The 21,371-nt window shown below is 40.3% G+C and overlaps 1 protein-coding gene across 1 annotated transcript in view; it reads right to left on the reverse strand.

The window, feature by feature from the left end:
* CSMD1 (CUB and Sushi multiple domains 1) overlaps nt 1-21,371 on the reverse strand; it is a 1,578,457-nt gene that overhangs the window by 449,878 nt on the left and 1,107,208 nt on the right. Inside the window, exon 10 of the mRNA XM_081517452.1 lies at nt 18,882-18,985. Coding sequence (XP_081373578.1) covers nt 18,882-18,985 — 104 coding nt within the window. The remainder of the gene's footprint in view (nt 1-18,881; nt 18,986-21,371) is intronic.

Consider the following 21,371-nt stretch of genomic DNA (forward strand, 5'->3'; position numbering starts at 1 on the left):
TTATCGTTACCATCTTTCAAATTCCATATATATGCATTAGTATACTGTATTGGTGTTTTTCTTTCTGGCTTACTTTACTCTGTATAATGGGCTCCAATTTCATCCACCTCATTAGAACTGATTCAAATGTATTCTTTTTAATGGCTGAGTAATATTCCATTGTGTTTATGTACCATAGCTTCCTTATCCATTCATCTGCTGATGGGCATCTAGGCTGCTTCCATGTCCTGGCTATTGTAAACAGTGCTGCAATTAACACTGGGGTAAACGTGTCTCTTTCAATTCTGGTTTCCTCAGTGTGTATGCCCAGCAGTGGGATTGCTGGGTCATATGGAGGTTCTATTTCCAGTTTTTTGAGGAATCTCCACACTGTTCTCCATAGTGGCTGTACTAATTTGCATTCCCACTGACAGTGTAACAGGGTTCCCTTTTCTCCACACCCTCTCCAACATTTATTGTTTGTAGACTTTTGGATAGCATCCATTCTGATGGGCGTGAAATGGTACCTTATTGTGGTTTTGATTTGCATTTCTCTAATAATGTGATGTTATTAGAGTGATGTTGAGCATCTTTTCATGTGTTTGTTAGCCATCTGTATGTCTTCTTTGGAGAAATCTCTGTTTAGTTCTTTGGCCCATATTTTGATTGGGTTGTTTATTTTTCTAGAATTGAGCTGCAGGAATTGCTTGTATATTTTTGAGATTAATTCTTTGTCTTTTGCTTCATTTGCTATTGTTTTCTCCCATTCTGAAGGCTGTCTTTTCACCTTGCTTATAGTTTCCTTTGTTGTGCAAAAGCCTCATTTGTTTATTTTTGCTTTTATTTCCAATATTCTGGGAAGTGGGTCATAGAGGATCTTGCTGTGGTTTATGTCGGAGAGTGTTTTGCCTATGTTTTCCTCTAGGAGTTTTATAGTTTCTGGTCTTACGTTTAGATCTTTAATCCATTTTGAGTTAATTTTTGTGTATGGTGTTAGAAAGTGTTCTAGTTTCATTCTTTTACAAGTGGTTGACCAGTTTTCCCAGCACCACTTGTTAAAGAGATTGTCTTTTCTCCATTGTATATTTTTGCCTCCTTTGTCGAAGATAAGGTGTCCATAGGTGTGTGGATTTATCTCTGGGCTTTCTATTTTGTTCCATTGATCTATATTTCTGTCTTTGTGCCAGTACCACACTGTCTTGATGACTGTGGCTTTGTAGTAGAGCCTGAAGTTAGGCAGGTTGATTCCTCCAGCTCCATTCTTCTTTCTCAAGATTGCTTTGGCTATTAGAGTTTTTTTATATTTCCATACAAATTGTGAAATTTTTTGTTCTAGTTCTGTGAAAAATACTATTGGTAGCTTGATAGGGATTGCATTGAATCTATAGATTGCTTTGGATAGTATACTCATTTTCACTAGATTGATTCTTCCAATCCATAAACACGGTATATTTCTCCATCTATTTGTGTCCTCTTTGATTTCTTTCACCAGTGTTTTATAATTTTCTATATATAGGTCTTTTGTTTCTTTAGGTAGATATGTTTCAAAGTATTTTATTCTTTTCGCAATGGTGAATGATATTGTTTCCTTAATTTCTCTTTCTGTTTTCTCATTGTTAGTGTATAGGAATGCAAAGGATTTCTGTGTGTTAATTTTATATCCTGCAACTTTACTATATTCATTGATTAGCTCTAGTAATTTTCTGGTAGAATCTTTAGGGTTTTCTGTGTAGAGAATCATGTCATCTGCAAACAGTGAGGGTTTTACTTCTTCTTTTCCTGTCTGGATTCCTTGAGCAGAAAAAGAAATAAAAGGAAGCCAAATGTCTTCTAGAATTTCTTGAATCTTTATCCTGATGCCTGCTGTTAATATTGGAAAATTCTTCGTGATAATGTCTTCAAATATTAGTTATGTCCCATTTTCTCTTTCTCTGCTTCAACTCCAATTACACATGTATGTTCTGCAAATTTTCTTTCTGCTTCAAGTTTAATATTTTCTACTATTAAACCTTCCAGTTCAAGCCATGTCTGTTGAGTTCTTTATTTCAGATGTTGTATTTCACAATTCTTAAAACTTCCATCTGATTTGTTGTTATGAATTCCAGCTTTCTGGAAAAATTCTTGATAACTTTATTTATATTCTGAAATGTATAAAACATAATTAATTATCAAAGTCCCTTAGTGACAACTATACTATTTAGATGTCCTTTTCTTTTTCTATTGTCTGTCTCTTGGTTTTGGGTCATTCGGGGTTATTTCCAGACACTTTGGTTGAATGCTAGACTTGGTAATAAGCCATTGTAGAAGCTGTGCTTTTATCTCCTTCCTTGGAAAATTTAATTTTCTTCTGGCAGTGAGAGTAATCACCTTGATTCAGTCTGTCTTTGGAAGGACTTCAGACTTCTTTTCAAGGTTGTTGATTTCTCAGTGCTTGCGCCCTCTTCTGCCACAATTCGGAGACCACAAGTTTATATATTTACACACGCCTTCAACGAGTCACATTAATTTCACCTCTTCCACATTGCTTTCACCATTTTCTGCTTTCTATCTCTACCTTCTCAGTCTGAGTGTCTCCTGTCAACATCACTGAAGTAGCCTCCTAACTTATCCTCCTGGTTCTGGTACCACTTCCACCCCCCACCCCTGACACTTGACTTAATTTTAAGTTTCTTAAAATGCAATTATCTTGTAGAAAATTTTCACACATTGAAAAGATATATAATGCCAAATTAATTACTTTAGAAATATCTCTGAGTGAAAATACTTTGAATTTATTTTATTTCTATACTGGACTTCATTTTAATGAAGTTTTATGTTGGTCTGTAGATTCATATAAAACTAAATAAGCATGTACACTGCTATGCTACAAAGTTCCTTCAATCAAAATTAAATTAAGATGATGTGCATTACTCTAGTTTTAGAATTTAATCCTGATACTTAAGTGATTGCTGTATTTATGAAAATTATTGTAAATGGCTTGGTACAATCATTTATTTTAAAATTAATTATTTATCACATTTATAAATTATTTAACCATTCAGAAAGTATTTTATGTTATTTTTTTAATTTTATAAAATTATTTTCTAATTATTTAAAACAAAATACTTTCTTTTTTGGTCCTTTTTTTCTCCCCCATAAGTATTTTAGTTTGCTAGTACTGACAGAAATATATGTTTAAAATTAAGAAGCAAATATTATTACACTCTGCAACTGTTTGTTGAACACAGGAAATTTTTCTCTTTCAGTAATTTGTAATTGAAAAATAAAATAAATGCTAGTTTTGGTAAAATACTTTAACAGCCATCACAACACATAAGCTGTAACTGTTTTCTTTAAAACAGCTTTATTTTATCCAAAATTGACTTTCCAGTATATATAATGTTTTAAATTAAACTTAAAAATAAGATTACCCTAACTAAGCACTAAGATATTCAACTTCTTTATTAGGAAACTGGATTAAATTTGTCTTTTAAAAAAAAAAGCCATCATATTGGAGGTTTCTGGCTGCCGGTCACCCTCTCCTTCCTTCTCAGAATTCTTAACCTGTTTCCAGTCATATTGGTATTTTGAACAATTCTCTAAAAATATTGGCACTTTAGGCCTCCAGGATTTTGGTAAATACTGAAATCACTGCCTGGAGTGTCTATGCTCTCTGGATAGGAACCATAAGTTCTTATAGACTTTGAGGATACTCACTCCACATTTCTTAACTCCCTTAGGTGAGGCAGGTATTTTTTTTTTTTCCCTCCAGGTCTCTGTAGAATAGTACTCTGCAGACACTTCACAAATGTATCAAAGGCATCTATTAATACTTCCTCCTTCTCCTTTCAAATTCTAAACCCTCTTGAGTGCAAGCTTATGTCATTTGACCTTTTTAATCCCCAGACTCTTGCATATAAAATGCACCATTGCTTTAAATAACTGCATACATGAAAATATAAACCAATCCCTATTAAAATTCATTACATATCTTCATATTTAAATTTCATAGGAATATCTCCCACTAATGATTTAAATCTTCGTTTGATCTTAGCATAGCAAGGACTTGGTATCTGAGGTTCTGCTGAAGCTGTGCCTTTAATTTACCCTGTGATTTTAGCTAAATTATCTTACATCTATGTCAGTTTCTTCAGCTGGGAAATGATTGTATGAAATTACCTTAGAGGAGTCTTTTAGACCTAAACTTTTCTTATCTCCTTGATAGAGTTCAGCCCTGGTGGAGCCGTGGTAACCTCAGTAGTTTGACATGCCTCCTTGCAATAGGATCAGTGCTGACCTGAAAGACTTATAGTCAGAGAAATCAGCAGTTTCTTTGAATATAAGTCCCAGCACATTGAATCATTAACCCAAAAGGAAGAAAATGACTTTTGATTGTGTGTTTGTTCCTTTCCTACAACCAGGGTGCACTGCTATCAAGAGAACAGCTAAATTCTTTCACATGAAAAGAAGTCATTGTTCTTTAAACTTCACTGATGGCTCAGATGGTAAACAATATGTCTGCAATGTGGGAGACCTGGGTTCGATCCCTGGGTGGAGAAGATCCCCTGGAAAAGGGAATGGCAACCCACTGCAGTATTCTTGCCTGAAGAAATCCATGGACAGAGAAACCTGGGCCCTGGTAGGCTACAATCCATAAGTTGCAAAGAATTGGACACGGTTGAGTGACTAATACACTCATGAGGCAATAAAGGACTTCTCTGGTGGCTCAGATGGTAAAGAATCTGCCTGCAAGGCAGGAGACCCAGGTTCAATCCTTAGGTTGGAAAGATCCCTTGAAGAAGGGAATAGCTCCCCATTCCAGTATTCTTGCTGGATAATTCCACGGACAGAGGAGGCTGATAGCCTACAGTCCATGGAGCCACAAAGAGTCAACTAACACGTGGCAATAATTTCACGATGCTTTGTTTGCTGCCAATATTACAGTATATATGAAAGTCCTCTCATTTCTGGACAGGTCTTTTTGGCCCAATTGAAAGAGTCAACAGTTCTATCTTCATATGTTAATACATAAAATACATTTTCTGGAAAGAAAGTGTAAACTCAAACTGACAATTTTCACTCAGCACAACACCATACAATTCCCATGTCATGTGGAATTTGTAGTTTGTTTCTTGATACTGATGAATAGAACTTCCTTGTATGGCCAAGGTATGTTTATTTACTTACCTATCCAAGGACATTTATGTTGTTTACAGTTTGGCAATTAGGAATAGAGTTAACTCTATTCATGCAAGGAAAATTTTATTTCTTTATGATAAATCCCACCTAGGAGTGGGATTGCAGGATTATATGATAAATAAATATTTAACCCTATATGAAACTGCCAGCCTGTTTTCCAGAATGGCTGTACCATTTCACATTCCCACTTGCAGTCTCAAAGAACACACAGTGTGCAATTCTATTTATGTGATATTCTCAAGAAGACAAAGTTTAATGATGAACAGATCAGTGGGTCAAGGTTTAAGGTGGGAGAAGGTGTGACTGCAGAGAGACAGCAGAGTTTTGAGAGGTGACAAACCTCTTTTGTATCCTGATTTTGCCGGTTTATTTACATTTATATATCTATACTCCAAAACTAGCCAATCTGATCACACGGACCACAGCCTTGTCTATCTCAGTGAAACTAAGCCATGCCGTGTGGGGCTGCCCAAGACGGATGGGTCATGGTGGAGAGGTTTGACAGATTGTGGTCCACTGGAGAAGGGCATGGCAAACCACTTCAGTATTCTTGCCGAGAGAACCACATGAGCAGTATAAAAAGGCAAAAAGATAGGACACTGAAAGTTGAACTACCCAGGTCGGTAGGTGCCCAATATGCTACTGGAGATCAGTGGAGAAATAAATCCAGAAAGAATGATGGGATGGAGCCAAAGCAAAAACAATACCCAGCTGTGGAACTGACTGGTGAGAGAAGCAAAGTCCAACGCTGTAAAGAGCAATATTGCATAGGAACCTGGAATGTTAGGTCCATGAATCAAGGCAAACTGGAAGTGGTCAAACAGGAGATGGCAAGAGTGAACGTCGACATTCTAGGAGTCAGAGAACTAAGATGGACTGGAATGGGTGAATTTAACTCAGATGACCATTATAACTACTAATGTGGGCAAGAATCCCTTAGAAGAGATGGAGTAGCCATCATGGTCAACAAAAGAATCCGAATTGCAGTACTTGGATGCAATCTCAAAAATGACAGAATAATCTCTGTTCGTTTCCAAGGCAAACCATTCAATATCACGGTAATCCAAGTCTATGCCGGGACCAGTAACACTGAAGAGGCTGAACTTGAACGGTTCTATGAAGACCTACAAGATCTTTTAGAACTAACACCCAAAAAAGATGTCCTTTTCATTATAGGGGACTGGAATGCAAAGTAGGAAGTCAGGAAACACCTGACATAACAGGCAAATTTGGCCTTGGAGTACAGAATGAAGCAGGGCAAAGGCTAATAGAGTTTTGCCAAGAGAACGCACTGGTCCTAGCAAACACCCTCTTCCAAAAACACAAGAGAAGACTCTACACATGGACATCACCAGATGGTCAACACCAAAATCAGATTGATTATATTCTTTGCAGCCAAAGATGGAGAAGCTCTGTACAACCAGCAAAAACAAGACCGGGAGCTGACTGTGGCTCAGATCATGAACTCCTTAATGCAACATTCAGACTGAAATTGAAGAAAGTAGGGAAAACCACTAGACCATGCAGGTATGACCTAAATCAATTCTCTTATGATTATACAGTGGAAGTGAGAAATAGATTTAAGGGACTAGATTTGATAGACAGAGTGCCTGATGAACTATGGACGGAGGTTCGTGACATTCTACAGGAGACAGGGATCAAGACAATCCCCATGGAAAAGAAATGCAGAAAAGCAAAATGGCTGTCAGAAGAGGCCTTACAAACAGCTGTGAAAAGAAGGTAAGCAAAAAGCAAAGGAGAAAAGGAAAGATATGGCCATTTGAATGCAGAGTTCCAAAGAATAGCAAGGAGAGATAAGAAAGCCTTCCTCAGCGATCAATGCAAAAAAAAAGAGGAAAACAAGAGAATGGGAAAGACTAGAGATCTCTTAAAGAAAATTAGAGATACCAAGGGAACATTTCATGCAAAGATGGGCTCGATAAAGGACAGAAATGGTATGGACCTAACAGAAGCAGAAGATATTAAGAAGAGGTGGCAAGGATACACAGAAGAACTGTAAAAAAAGATCTTCATGACCCAGATAATCACGATGGCATGATCACTCACCTAGAGCCAGACATCCTGGAATGTGAAGTCAAGTGGGCCTTAGGAAGCATCACTACGAACAAAGCTAGTGGAGGTGATGGAATTCCAGTTGAGCTATTTCAAATCCGAAAAGATGATGCTGTGAAAGTGCTGTACTTGATATGCCAGCAAATTTGGAAAACTCAGCAGTGGCCACAGGACTGGAAAAGCTCAGTTTTCATTCCAACTCCAAAGAAAGGCAATGCCAAAGAATGCTCAAACTACCGCACAATTGCACTTATCTCACACGCTAGTAAAGTAATGCTCAAAATTCTCCAAGCTAGGCTTCAGCAATATGTGAACCGTGAACTTCCAGATGTTCAAGCTGGTTTTAGAAAAGGCAGAGGAACCAGCGATCAAATTGCCAATATCCGCTGGATCATCAAAAAAGCAAGAGAGTTCCAGAAAAATATCTATTTCTGCATTATTGACTATGCCAAAGCCTTTGACTGTGTGGATCACAATAAACTGTGGAAAATTCTGAAAGAGATGGGAATACCAGACCACCTGACCTGCCTCTTGAGAAACCTGAATGCAGGTCAGGAAGCAACAGTTAGAACTGGACATGGAACAACGGACTGGTTCCAAATAGGAAAAGGAGTACATCAAGGCTGTATATTGTCACCTTGCTTATTTAACTTACATGCAGAGTACATCATGAGAAACGCTGGGCTGGAATAAACACAAGCTAGAATAAAGATTGCCGGGACAAATATCAACAACCTCTGATATGCAGATGAAAGCACCCTTATGGCAGAAAGCGAAGAAGAACTAAAGAGCCTCTTGATGAAAGTGAAAGAGGAGAGTGAAAAAGTTGGCTTAAAGCTCAACGTTCAGAAAACTAAGATCATGGCATCTGGTCCCATCACTTCATGGGAAATAGATGGGGAAACAATGGAAACAGTGTGAGACTTTATTTTTTGGGCTCCAAAATCACTGGTGATGGTGATTGCAGCCATGAAATTAAAAGACTGTTATTCCTTGGAAGGAAGGTTATGACCAACCTAGATAGCATATTAAAAAGCAGAGAGATTACTTTGCCAACAAAGGTCCATCTAGTCATGGCTATGGTTTTTCCAGTGGTCATGTATGGATGTGAGAGTTGGACGGTGAGGAAAGCTGCACGCTGCAGAGTTGATGCTTTTGAATTGGGTGTTGGAGAAGACTCTTGAGAGTCCCTTGGACTGCAAGAAGATCCAAGCTGTCCATCCTAAAGGAGATCAGTCCTGGTTGTTCATTGGAAGGACTGATGTTGAAGCTGAAACTCCAATACTTTGGCCACCTCATGCGAAGAGTTGACTCATTGGAAAAGACCCTAATGCTGGGAAAGATTGGGGGCAGGGGGAGAAGGGGACGACAGAGGATGAGATGGCTGGATGGCATCACTGACTCGATGCACATGGGTTTGGGTAAACTCTGGGAATTGGTGATGGACAGGGAGGCCTGGCGTGCTGCGATTCATGGAGTTGCAAAGAGTAGGACACAACTGAGGAACTGAACTGAACTGACTCCAAAAATGTCTATTTTACACTATATTCATTAAAGAAATAATTTGCTTAAACCTAGAGATTAAAAAAAAAAAAAATGAAATCTGAGCAAACTTCTCTGAAGTCCATTCCCTGGTCTGAAAAGATTTCAAAGCTGCAGGGCAGCTAAGCCCATGTACCACAACTACTGAGCCTGTGCTCCCAAGAGAAGCCACTGCAGTGAGAAGCCTGCACACCACAACTCAAGAGTAGCCCCAGCCCACAGAAGCCAGAGAAAGCTTGTGCACAGCAATGAGGACCCAGCACAACCAAAAATAAATAAATAAAAATTAATAGAAATTAAAAAAAAAATCTCTAAGCATGCAATAAAGCTATCAAAATATGAATTTGATGCAAAGTAACACCTGGAACACATCACACCTGCAATGTACTGCCAGGGACCTGAAAGGAAAGGTTGTGGGGAACCTTTACAAGTAAATGTTACAAGTTACAACCTGGCCTAAAACTGACCTGTTTTGAAGCCTTTGCAGTTTTTTAACATCAATAAATTTCATAAGTTCTGGAGAAAGTATAGGAGATACAGAGCTATTTAAAATATACATTGTAGTTGACTGTTTGCCTTGATTGAGTTGATACAATGTGTGCCAGAGATGAATAGGGAGAAGCTAAGACACAGTGTGTGGTCTTTGCAGCACCTGACAAGAACCTCCCCCCTGGGGGATGGAGTAAAATGCCTTTAGGGAGGCAAAGTGCCTTTTCCTCTCAGAAAAGGAGGCAGAGCCAGTGTCATAAGCTGACATCATCATTAAACAAACAAGGAAGAGGGGATATAACTCCGGTCTTGGAACCATATGTTTGTACTATGAGGTTCAGTTCAGTTCAGTTCAGTCACTCAGTCGTGTCCAACTCTTTGCAACCCTATGGACCACAGCACGGCAGGCCTCCCTGTCCATCACCAACTTCCAGAATTTACTCAAATTCATGTCCACTGAGTCAGTGATGCCATCCAACCATCTCATCCTCTGTTGTCCCCTTCTCCTCTCGACTTCAATCTTTCCCAGCATCAGGGTCTTTTCAAATGAGTCAGTTCTTCACATCAGGTGGCCAAAGTATTGCAGTCTCAGCTTCAGCATCAGTCCTTCCAATATTCAGGATATTCAGGACTGAGCTCCTTTAGGATGGACAGGTGGCACATCATTATGAACCTTTCTGACTAGATCTTGAGGGCAAATCCGCCTGAAGGCAGCCCTGGTCTGTGTTCCAGGTTCTCCCACCCACAGCATCCCGCTGGCTCCTCACACAGGGGACCCACAGGTAACACGTCTATTTACATGATTTGCACCAAAACAGGAAGAGGAAATGTCAACCACTCCAGTATTCCTGCTGGGATAATCCTACGGACATAGGAACCTGGTGGGCTGCAGTCCATGGGGCCACAAAGAGTCGAACGCAACTGAGTGACTGAGCACCGTCCAGTAGCAGAACAGAGAGCTGGAAATGGGAGGGGGTGCAGGACAGTGGCTTTTACATCAAGTTGACTATGGAAAGTCATCTTAGGCACTGGTCTTATAGAATAGATATTCGTATTATTATTATACATGAAGTTAACCCGGGGATCGACAGTACATACGCTGAAGTTGTTAAAGTCGCCTCACTGGCACCGATGGGAAATTGGAGCGAGTGTCTCATTGACTCTGACTCTTGCACAGGCAAGCGCCATCCTCTGAGGATGCAGCTGGTGTCCCTCTCGTGATGTTGGGCGGACCAGCACCACTTGTGTGGGGGATGGTGAAGGGCCCTGGTAGCCACAGGTGTCCAGGGCCAGCCTTCCCCTACCCCAAGGGCCTGGGCGCCCTTTTCTGAGTAAAGGCACAGAGGCAGGGGAACCTGTGAGAGAGACCAGCCACACCAGTGGCCCGATCCAGGAAGAGTCTGTCTCTGCAAATCTGAGACTGAGACTCCCCTCGCCTCCCAGAGATGGGAGACAGGGGTGGAGGGGACAAGGCATGAGCTGGAGGAGGGGGCAGCGACTAGCATGAGCTCCACGGGCACCAGCCAACCAAATGGAGAAGGGTGATGCCTTAGAGCAGGGATCCTCAACCTCCAGGGCCTAATGCCTGATGATCTGGGGTGGAATTGATGTAATAATGACAAAATAAAGTATGCAATAAATCCAACGCACTAGAGTCATCCCCAAAATATCCCCCATCCTGGTCCGTGGAAAAACTGTCTTCCACAAAAACCTGTCCCTGGTGCCGAAAAGGTTGGGGTCGCTGCCTTACAGGTCCTGATAAGGAGCCCATCACCGGAAACCCAGCCTGCACATGTTGGCCAAGAACTGCATGTTAAGTCTAACCAGGGAGACTGCCTGCTGAAATAAGAGGTTTACGTAATTCCTAGAACATCACAACATGACAGACAAACCATCCAGGGTCTGATCATCACGTTAAAAACTGAGAAAACCCCAACTTGAATGAGAAAAGACAAACAACAGACAACACCTGAAATGAATCAGGTGTTGAAATTACCTGACAAGGAGTTTAAAGCAGCCATTGCGTAAATGCTTCAATTAGTTATAAACTCTCTGCAATCAAATGAAAAACAGAATATTCCAGCAAAGAAAGAGGAGTTATTAAAAAGACCCAATGGCAAATTGCAGGGACTTCCCTGGTGGCTCAGACAGTAAAGCGTATGCCTATAATGCGGGAGACCTGGTTTCAATCCCTGGGTCGGGAAGAGCTTCTGGAGAAGGATACAGAAGTGAAAAATACAGTAGTGAAAAATATAATAATAGAAAATAAAATAAAAGTAGCTGGATGAGCTTATTAGTAAACAGAATGGAGACGCATGATGACACGAGAACTTGAGAAAGGATGACAGGATCCCCGTCACTGACCTCAGAGAGGAGATGGAGTGGAAACCAAGTGATCAGAATGCCAGCAACCTGTGGACAAAACCCGAAGGCCCAACATCTCACCATTCCAATCCCACAAGGAGAGAAAAGAGAGTGGGACTGAAACAGAACTTAAAGCAATAATTGCTGGAGGCTCTCCAAATCTGGGGAAACATATAACCTATAGTTCTAAGAAACCAAGTGAACCTCAAACAGGATAAACTCGAATGAATCCACATTTATTAAGACACATATAATTAAACTTTTGAAAACCAAAGATGAAGACCAAAATCTTGAAAAACGCCAGACAGAAGTGACCCATTACTTCCAAACGCCTCTGGGTGTGTCTGTGGATTTCCTGTCTAACAACCCTGGAGGCCAGAGTATAGAATTTCTAGGTCACGAGACTGAGGGTCCAGACAGATTCAGTGAATGACAGTCCAGATCTCTTCCTTCTTCCTGTTAGTAAAGTCCATGTCCAAAGATAGTTCTGAGCACCACTTATTTCATTACATTAAGGCAGAGATAATAACTACAGCTATATAATAATATCTTCTCTTTGCTTCATACTTTCAGCCTTTCTCAAACAATTTTTCACTAGTCGTTTCATTTTGCACTTGAATGCTTTTGGGCTGCAAAGTCAGCATGAGATGGGGAGCCATGCTTGCTGCCCTTGAGGTGCATGCCCCTCGTGTTTTTTATGTTTTGTTTTAATTTTTATTTATTTACTTTTAGCTGTTCTGGGGCTTCGTTGCTATGGGGGCTACTCTCGTTGCAGTGTGGGCTTCTCACTGCAGTGGTTTCTCTTGTGGAGTGTGGGCTCTTGTGCAGGGTCAGTATTAATAGCTGCAGCTCCTGGGTTCTAGAGCACAGGCTCAGCACTTGTGGGCCACAGCTCAGTGGCTCCACAGCATGTGGGGTCTTCCCGGATCAAGTTCGGAACTCGAGTCTCCTGTATTGGTAGGCAGATTCTTTCCCACTGAGCCACCAGGGATGTCCGCCCCTCGTTGTTTTAAATGCACTTAGCCCTCGCACCCCCAAAGAGAATGACTACAGCTTTGAGGTTAATTTCATGCCAGTAATACACAATACACCCTTGAGATGCTTTTGACTGATGAATCCTGGCTAAGAGACCCTTAGCTCTGCAGGATAACATGGCAGCAAAGAGGGCATGCATTTCTGACTCCTTAGAGAAAACTGATGCAGTGAGTCAACGCTGGAGCAGGAGCTGTCAGGATCCTGAGTCTGGACCCCAAATGATCCGGGACAGGCTTTTCTCCATTTCCCACAGGCACTGCCGTTGGACTGTGCTTCCTCAGGGCTGATGGCTTCTCCTCCTCTGTGGGAAGGTTCCCCAGAGGTATGGCCCCCAAAGGCCCAGGTCAGCTTGCTCTCCCAGACACCCTAGAACAGGCAAAATCCTAAACCTAAAATACAGGTGTCCAGGGGTCCAGCTACCTCCCCACTGATAGGGCTATTGAATCAGAGAACATAGGTGCCACAGGCCCCCAACTGACCCTCCTCAGGGTGGTGTTGAAGGTTGGAAAGTCTCTGAACTTCTCCACCTGCAGACCACCTCCCCATGGCCACCAAGGCCTACTTTTACCCATCTCTGTGTCCTGCAACATCTGAATTTCAATAAATATTTCTCCAAGAACTCAAGGAAGAAAGATTAACCATAAGAGACTGAGGAAGTAAAACTAGCAATGGATAGAATCCACACAAAGAATAGAGCGTTTAGGATTTGAGTCTGATCTGCAGTCTCGTACAAATCCATGCTGAAAGTCAACACCATTATGAGAAAGACTACATGAAGAAAGTTTTGATCATGAGGTTCCAGAGTTCTAAGAATCTAAGGAGATGTATTTCTTATCTAATATAGGGTTTTGACTAGAGAAAATTTAGGTAGCTACCTTTATGTGCTTACTCTTAACATAAATTGCTCAGGCTTTTCTCCGAAGCACTGAGATGTACTGTGACTGAGTTCTCTAATAATGTCCAAAGATACATAGACACACACATCAGTTTTCAGTGTCTGCTTTGTTATGGATGTTGTGAAGTCTTTTAATAAAAACGTGAATTTTGCCCCTTCACCCAGCCCTTGCAGACAACAGGAGAGGTAGGTGGTTACAGTCACATGAGAGCTGGAGTCGCTTCTAGGAACAAAAAACAACGTAAGAACAGTGGATGAATCAGCCATAAGAAACAACAGACAACAGAGTAGGAAAGACTAGAAATCCTTCAAGAAAACTGGAGATACCAAGGGGAACATTTCATGTAAGGACATGCACGATAAAGGACAGAAGTGGTAAGGATCTAATAGAAGCAGAAGAGATTAAGAAGAGGTGGCAAGAAAACACAGAAAAATATACAAAATTCTCAATGACCCAGGTAACCACAATTGTGTGGTCGCTCACCTAGAGCCAGACATTCTGGATTGTGAAGTCAAGTGGGCCTTAGGAAGTATTACAATGAACAAAGCTAGTAGATGTGATGGAATTATAGCTGAGCTAGTACAAATCCTAAAAGATGGAGTTTTAAAGTGATGCACTTAATATGTCAGCAAATTTGGAAAACTCAGCAGTGGCCACAGGACAGAAAAAGGTCAGTTTTCATTCCAAGCCAAAGAAAGGCAATGCCAAAGAATGTTCAAATTACCACACAATTGTGTTCCTTTCACATGCTAGCAAGGTAATGCTCAACATCTTTCAAGCTGGGCTTTAGCAGTACCTGGATTGAGAACATCGAGATGTGCAAGCTGGATTTAGAAAAGGCAGAAGAATGAGAGACCAAACTGCCAACATTTATTGGATCATAGAAAAAGCAAGGGAATTCTAGGAACATATCTACTTCTGCTTCACTGACTAGGCTAAACCTTTGACTGTGTGTATCACAACAAACTGTGGAATTTCTTGAAGACATAGGAATATCAGACCACCTGACCTGCCTTCTGAGAAACCTGTATGCAGGACAAGAAGCAATAGTTAGACTAGACATGAAACAACAGACCAGTTCAAAATTGAGAATAGAGAACTTCAAGGCTGTATACTGTCACCCTGTTTATTTAACTTACATGCAGAGTACATCATGTGAAATGTTGGGCTGGATGAACCTCAAGCTGGAATCAAGATTGCCGGGAGAAATACCAACAACCTCAGATATGCAGAAGATACCATTCTAACAGCAGAAAGTGAAGAGGAACTAAAGAGCCTCTTGATGAGGGTGGAAGAGGCGAATGAAAAAGCTGACTTGAAACTCAATATTCAAAAACTAATGACATCTGGTCCAATCACTTCACAGCAAATAGATGGGGAAAAAGTGGAAACAGTGACAGATTTTATTTTCTTAGGCTCCAAAATCACTACAGACAATGACCACGGTCATGAAATTAAAAGATGATTGCTCTTTGGAAGGGAAGGTATGACAAACCTAGATAGGGTATTAAAAAACAAAGACATCGCTTTCCCGACAAAGGCAAAGCTATGGTTTTTCCAATAGCCATTTACACAGGTAAGAACTGGACTGAAAAGAAGGCTAAGAATCCAAGAACTGATGCTTTAGAATTGTGATGCTGAAGAAAACTCCTTAGAGTTCTTTGGACTGCAAGGAGATCAAACCAGTCAATCCTAAAGGAAATCAACCCTAAATCTTCATTGGAGGGACAGATGCTGAAGCTGAAGCTCCAATCCTTTGGCCACCTGATGTGAAGAGCTGACTCACTGGAAAAAGACCCTGATGCTTGGAAAGATTGAGGGCAGGAGGAAAAGGGGCCACAGAGGATGAGATGGTTGGATGGCATCACCAACTCCATGGACATGAGTTTGAGCAAGCTCTGGGAGATGGTGAAGGACAGGGAAGCCGGGCTTGCTGCACTCTATGGGGTCACAAAGAGTCGGACACGATTTAGGGACTGAACAGCAACAAAGTCTCTTCACTGGTTAATAGACAAGTAGACGGGTAGTCAGGCAGAGGCCATACTGCTTGCTCACAGATTTCCCTTATACTAACTCTCCCTCCCCTAGACAGATGGGCACTTACAACCTGTCACCTATGTCTGTAACCCTCAGAACATCCTGAAATGAATGCCATTTCCCAGGCACTGGCTGCTAGTAACTGCAAAGGCCAGAGGGAAGTCTTGAAGAACCATGTCTCTGGATGCAGTTCTTCTGCAAATTACATTTGAGAAAGTTATCAATATGTATTGTTGAAGAGGTCTCAAGAGAGATTTGCTTAGTGAATTAATTTGAAGTCTGTCATTCTGTAAAAGTAACCTGAATAAATTCATCCATCTCTTGGGAAGACTCGGCTATTGAAAGAGTTCCCCTAATATTCAAGTTTTTCTCCTTTTGGGCCAAGAAACTTGAGAAAATAAAAAGCCATTAACAGAAATTAGGCTTTTGAAAACTATATTTAGGATGAGCTGGTTAGGCTCTCTCACTTTCTGAATTTCTCCTTAAAATTAAGATCTGAATAGAATTTCTCAGCCCCTCTAAACATGGGAGTGTATAAAATATTGAGCCCAAGGTCGTATACATCAGCCACCCATAAAGAGAAGTTCTTAACCCAAATTTTATTTGAAATATGTATCAGGAGATTCAATGATTCAATATACTTTCTGGTATATAACCATCTGAGCATCGCTGCCATTTCCAATTAGGTTTTAAACTCTATGGCGGGAATCTTGTATGTCAGGTCTGACATATTTGTACTCAAAAATATTTGTTGATATATCCCCTAACATTACCAGTTTATCTGAAGACACCAGCTGTGATTCCCCCATTCATTCTTTTTCTGTAATTGTGTATACTGAGGAAATATGTCAGTGGCTTTGCCTTTCTCTACTACAAATGATTAAATGCCCAACTAATCTTTGTTACATTATGTTTCCCAAAGGGCATCTCACTTTGATTCAGTTGACTATTTAGTTTTTCATTTATAGATTTGAGCTATTGGGAGGAGGTTCTAATAACACTTATGTCAATGTAACACATAGCTTGCTATTGCTCTCTTAACAACAAATAGCATTGAAAAATGGGTGCATGGCCACAGATCTTTAATGGTGACCTAAGGGACTTTATATGGCACCACTTGGCCACATTTATGTTTTATATTTTGCATTTAGTTGAAAACTTTTCTCATTTGTTTTAATGGCACTCCTTCTTAAATTAGACGCTATGGTAATAATAAAGCTATCTCATGTGTGGGTTGTATTTCTTTGCTCTCCAGTGTGTTCACAGGCATTATTTCATTTTGCTCCTTACCATAGGCAGGAAACGTTTATTATACACATTTTATAGCCATGAAAACACAGGTACAGAGTGGGTCACAGATGGTTAAGAGCAAAGCTTGGGCCAGAAACTCCGTCTCTGGCACCCTGGCCCAATTGCTATGCACTGACTTGGTGTCCACAGGTGCCTCTCCAGACCCATGCCAGGCTGTGTGCCTACCATCAACATGGCACACTGCAAACATATAGATGTCCAGGCCTTATCTTGCAGAAATCCAAATTTTTATAAATGAATGCAATGTGGGGCTAGTCATTGAGCCAAAAAAGAATAACTATTTGTTAAGAGCGTGAGGAAATAAGGACCTTCATATACTGTGGTGGAAGAAAATCTATATAGAGTTTTTCCTGAAGGCACATGAAACAGTATGACTATTTGTACAAAGTAGTTTATTGCATAGCTGCTTAGGAAGGGGAAATTATGGGAGGGATGGGGAAAAGCCAAACGTTATCAATGATAAGAAATATAGACACGGTTAGGATCACTAAGTCTGAACATCTGCTGGAGCAGACACCAGGTTTGTGAATTGGGGTAAATCTAAGTCGCGGTTTCATCATTTGTATGATGAAGACAGTATTAACCCCTAACTTCTAGGATTAAGGTGAAGGCCAAAGAAGATAATATATATTAGCACAGTGCATGGTACACAAGATGTTCTCAATAAATGCCATGAGATTACTACTGCTATTATTATAATCATCATTAGAGGTCATGGGCCAGTAGTATGAAATATAATTTTAATTATTATTAGTAATAGTTACAAAACATGAGATAAAGATATGTACTGAAAGGAAAGTACATCCAAGACATAACAAAGGAGAAGAGAATGTCCCCAGAGCCATCAGAGTTCAGGCCCATTAATTTTAAAGGTATGGACAGACATTCAGCTGCAGAACTTTTTTTTACAAGATGAATTATCTCATAAGTAACTAGTAAATAAGAGAATAAGTGGGCATTACAGCCACTACTATTCCACTATTGTCATTGTTTCCTAGCTGAAGCTATCAGGGGTAAGTTTTCTCTCAAATAAACAGAAAACCTCAGCCATGAATAAGCAGATTAAGAGAAAAAAGGTGAAAATCCTACAGAATGACTTCCATTCGTGAAAGTAATTTCTGGTTTAGGTGTTTCCGGAGCCCCCGCAGGAAACTGTCTGTGTAGGTTGCAAACAGCAGAGGAAGGGGCTGTTGAGACATTTCCTGCTGTGCTGCAGACATTGAGGCAAGATGCCCCCCGGGGTCATGGCCTTAATTCTGAAAGAACAAGTCTGCTAAAAACTGACCAGACTTGCTGCACGCCCCTGCATCTGCAAGAGGCTGAAAGCATCAAGGGTGAAGTGGTGCAAATCTCTCTGTGAGTGCAGACCCCTCTGTGGGTGCAGACCCCTCTGTGAGTGCAGATCCCTCTGTGAGTCCAGCTGCAGAGGGGCCAGTGCAGGGACTCCTCTGCTGGTGTACCTGGCAGGGCTGCTTCTGAATCCCCTAGGACTCTGGGTTGGGAGGTCCACAGACATGCAGGGTGTTACCCCCACTATTCTCCCCACCATCTCTGCTACAGTTAGTATGCAGCTCTACAGAATGCAAGGCTTTGGGAAGACACATGGCCTCATTGTAGAAAATATTTGTACTTACCCAAACATGGATAATAGAATAAGTGGAGGGAGATTGACAGGGAGGAGCTGAGTTGAGAAATTATCACCTCTACTTTCTGCTTTCCAATATATTCTAAACTTTTGCCATATTCTTAATGATTTGAAATAAAAAGAAAAACATTGACAGAGATATCAATAGAAGGCAATGCTGAATTAGTTCTCATGTGAAATCAGATTTGGACACCACTAATGTAGCCACATGTGGCATCTATTAAACTTCTGATTGGGAATGAAAACTCTGACCAGGATCTCCAGGCCACACCCATATCTGCACAGACACCTGCCCATCCAGGGAAAGAAAAAACAAGGGAAGATGTACTCACACATACAAGACGGTCCTGGTGTCCCCTACTTTTCCTGCGTCGCCCACGGTTAGGGTGTCATAGCCTCTTTCTAGCTCAAACTCCTCAAAGGCAAGCTTGATGACCTAAATCAAACACAAGACCGAATTACTTAGCATAACGGGAACTCTCTGGGACCTTACATATTGCAAATATCCAGTTGGAGAATTAATTTTGCTCCATAATGCCATTGTTATTTCAAATGATATCAAGTTGCTTTTAAAATAATGATTATATACATTTGAGAGCCCCCGATTATACAATTCTATGGAATTCAAAATTGCTATCACTCTAAAGATAATATCAGCTTTACAATGAAATTAACCCATATTATATGTTAAGCCTATCAAGTATTAATTCTCACATTTATAGTATTCAGAATGACCAAAGGTTAAGTCAGCATAAGCAAAATAAATGGAGACTGCAGTTAATGAGATCTATTTAGAGGATAACTGGAACACCCAAAAATAAACATTTTCAGTGTGATGTCCACAGATTTCATGTAATTACACATATTTACATATGAAAAAGACCTTCTGAGACTGGAAAGTTGTCCTCTACATTTACCTTGCAAAGAAAGCCTTGTCTTTGTTAAAATAAAGAACACTTTGGGTGGTCGACATCATCTAGACAAGACCGGCTTGTGTCTGATGCATGCATGTAATATAACACTATGAACTTCTTTGTGTAGAGCACATATCCTTTTCTCCTGATGAAAGTAATGCTTGCTTTGTTGACCGAAATTGTGATTAAGGGGGAAGAGTGTCTGAGGTGTCAAAAAGTTAGTCTAGAGCCGTGGGTGACAAGGAGAAATAGATTGATGATGGAACTATACAATAGATAGATAGTTAGATAGATAGATAGATAGACAGACAGATAGATACAGACATTAGATAATCTGTAACAGATAAAAAGGAAAGGAAGAAGATATCACTGATGAAACAGAGAGATGAATAAATAGATAGGTAGGTAAAAGAGATCAGTAAATAGAGATGATGGCAGTAGAAATACATGAAGAGATAGATGATAAAGATGGTAGATAGACAGATGTAGGTAGGTAGATAGAATAACAGATGAGATACGTAGATAAGAGAGTGAGAGAAAGTGGCAAATACAGAAGCCATTAGCACTGTAAATACACTTTAATGGGATTTACTTGAGAGTAACTCTGAAACTCTGGAATCTTGTACGATACATCAAATGCCTGTTTTTTAAACCTGAAAAAAAGTCTAAGTTGGAACCAGGGAGGAAGGCAGACATTGTACCACTATCCGATTTGATTTGTGCATTTCTGAGCAGGCTCTAACCAGGTGCTCTCCTGAGTAATGCTAATATGGGATGCATTAATTTTGCTATTTGAAATTCTTACTAAAATTAGTTGTATAGCCCTTATAATTTATTTAAAAATCTACTCTTTCAAATTGCAATGTTTGTCTGAATACATTATTTTAGCAATCTAATTTGAAACAGGTGTAGGGACTGATGGCTGTTATTTATGAAGCCCAGCAACCAAGGATGGTTTTACTTCATTTTTTGTTTTTCCATGGGTTGACTTATGAACGTCCATGGTCTAACAAGATAGAATACAAGGATTGAAGAATCACACATCCTGGAGGTTCCCATTACCCTTTTTGACACACTGATTTTGTGTTGACTTGTCTAAAAGCCTGCAGTGAAGCAATGATAATCCATTCAAGCCTGAGGGTCACGCTTGGCTGATTTGTAATGTCACAGATGGGGGTCTCACCACATAAATATGTGTTTGAGGGGGGTGTAAAAAGGATCATTCTATAATTCTTTCAAGCCAAAGCAAAGGGTGTCGGAGAGGTTTTTGTTGGGGTTTAGCCTCGACAATCAGCCTCTACTGAGAGTCAAAGGACAATCTTTATGCCATTAATGCACCATAAAAAGAGAAGAGGTAGACCCCATCTTCTGTAAAGAACCTCTAGTTTGTTATAAAATATGGCATTTTATAAATATATCTGGCAGTAAAACAAAATATGCATCTGGACTGAAAGTTGCTGTCATTTCTCATTCAGTGACGAGTGATGTGATTCAGAGAATTCATTTTTGCAAACAAAATTTGTGTGTATTTAAGGGGTATAGCATGAGGATTTGACGTCCACACACAAAGTATATGACTGCTACTATAGTCAGGCTAATAAACCTGTCTCCTCACTTAGTCATCACTTGCATGTAAAGTGAAAGCACCTTAAATCCATGCTCTTAGCATATGTCCAATGACCAATACAGTATTATCTACAGCCACCATGCTGCCCGTGAGATCTCCAGATTTATCCCCACCTCCACATCCCTGGTCACCACGGCTTGACTCTGCTTCTGTGCAATTTTTTTTGATTTCACGTATACAGGAGATCATGTAGCTTTTCCTTTCTGTGTACGACTTAATATTCCATTGTATGTATGTATATATGGTGGTGGTTTAGTGGCTCAGCTGAGTCCGATTCTTGT

This window comes from Giraffa tippelskirchi, chromosome 8 (assembly GCF_054371585.1).
Source record: "Giraffa tippelskirchi isolate mGirTip1 chromosome 8, T2T-mGirTip1v1.2.pri, whole genome shotgun sequence".
Lineage (NCBI taxonomy): Eukaryota > Metazoa > Chordata > Mammalia > Artiodactyla > Giraffidae > Giraffa > Giraffa tippelskirchi.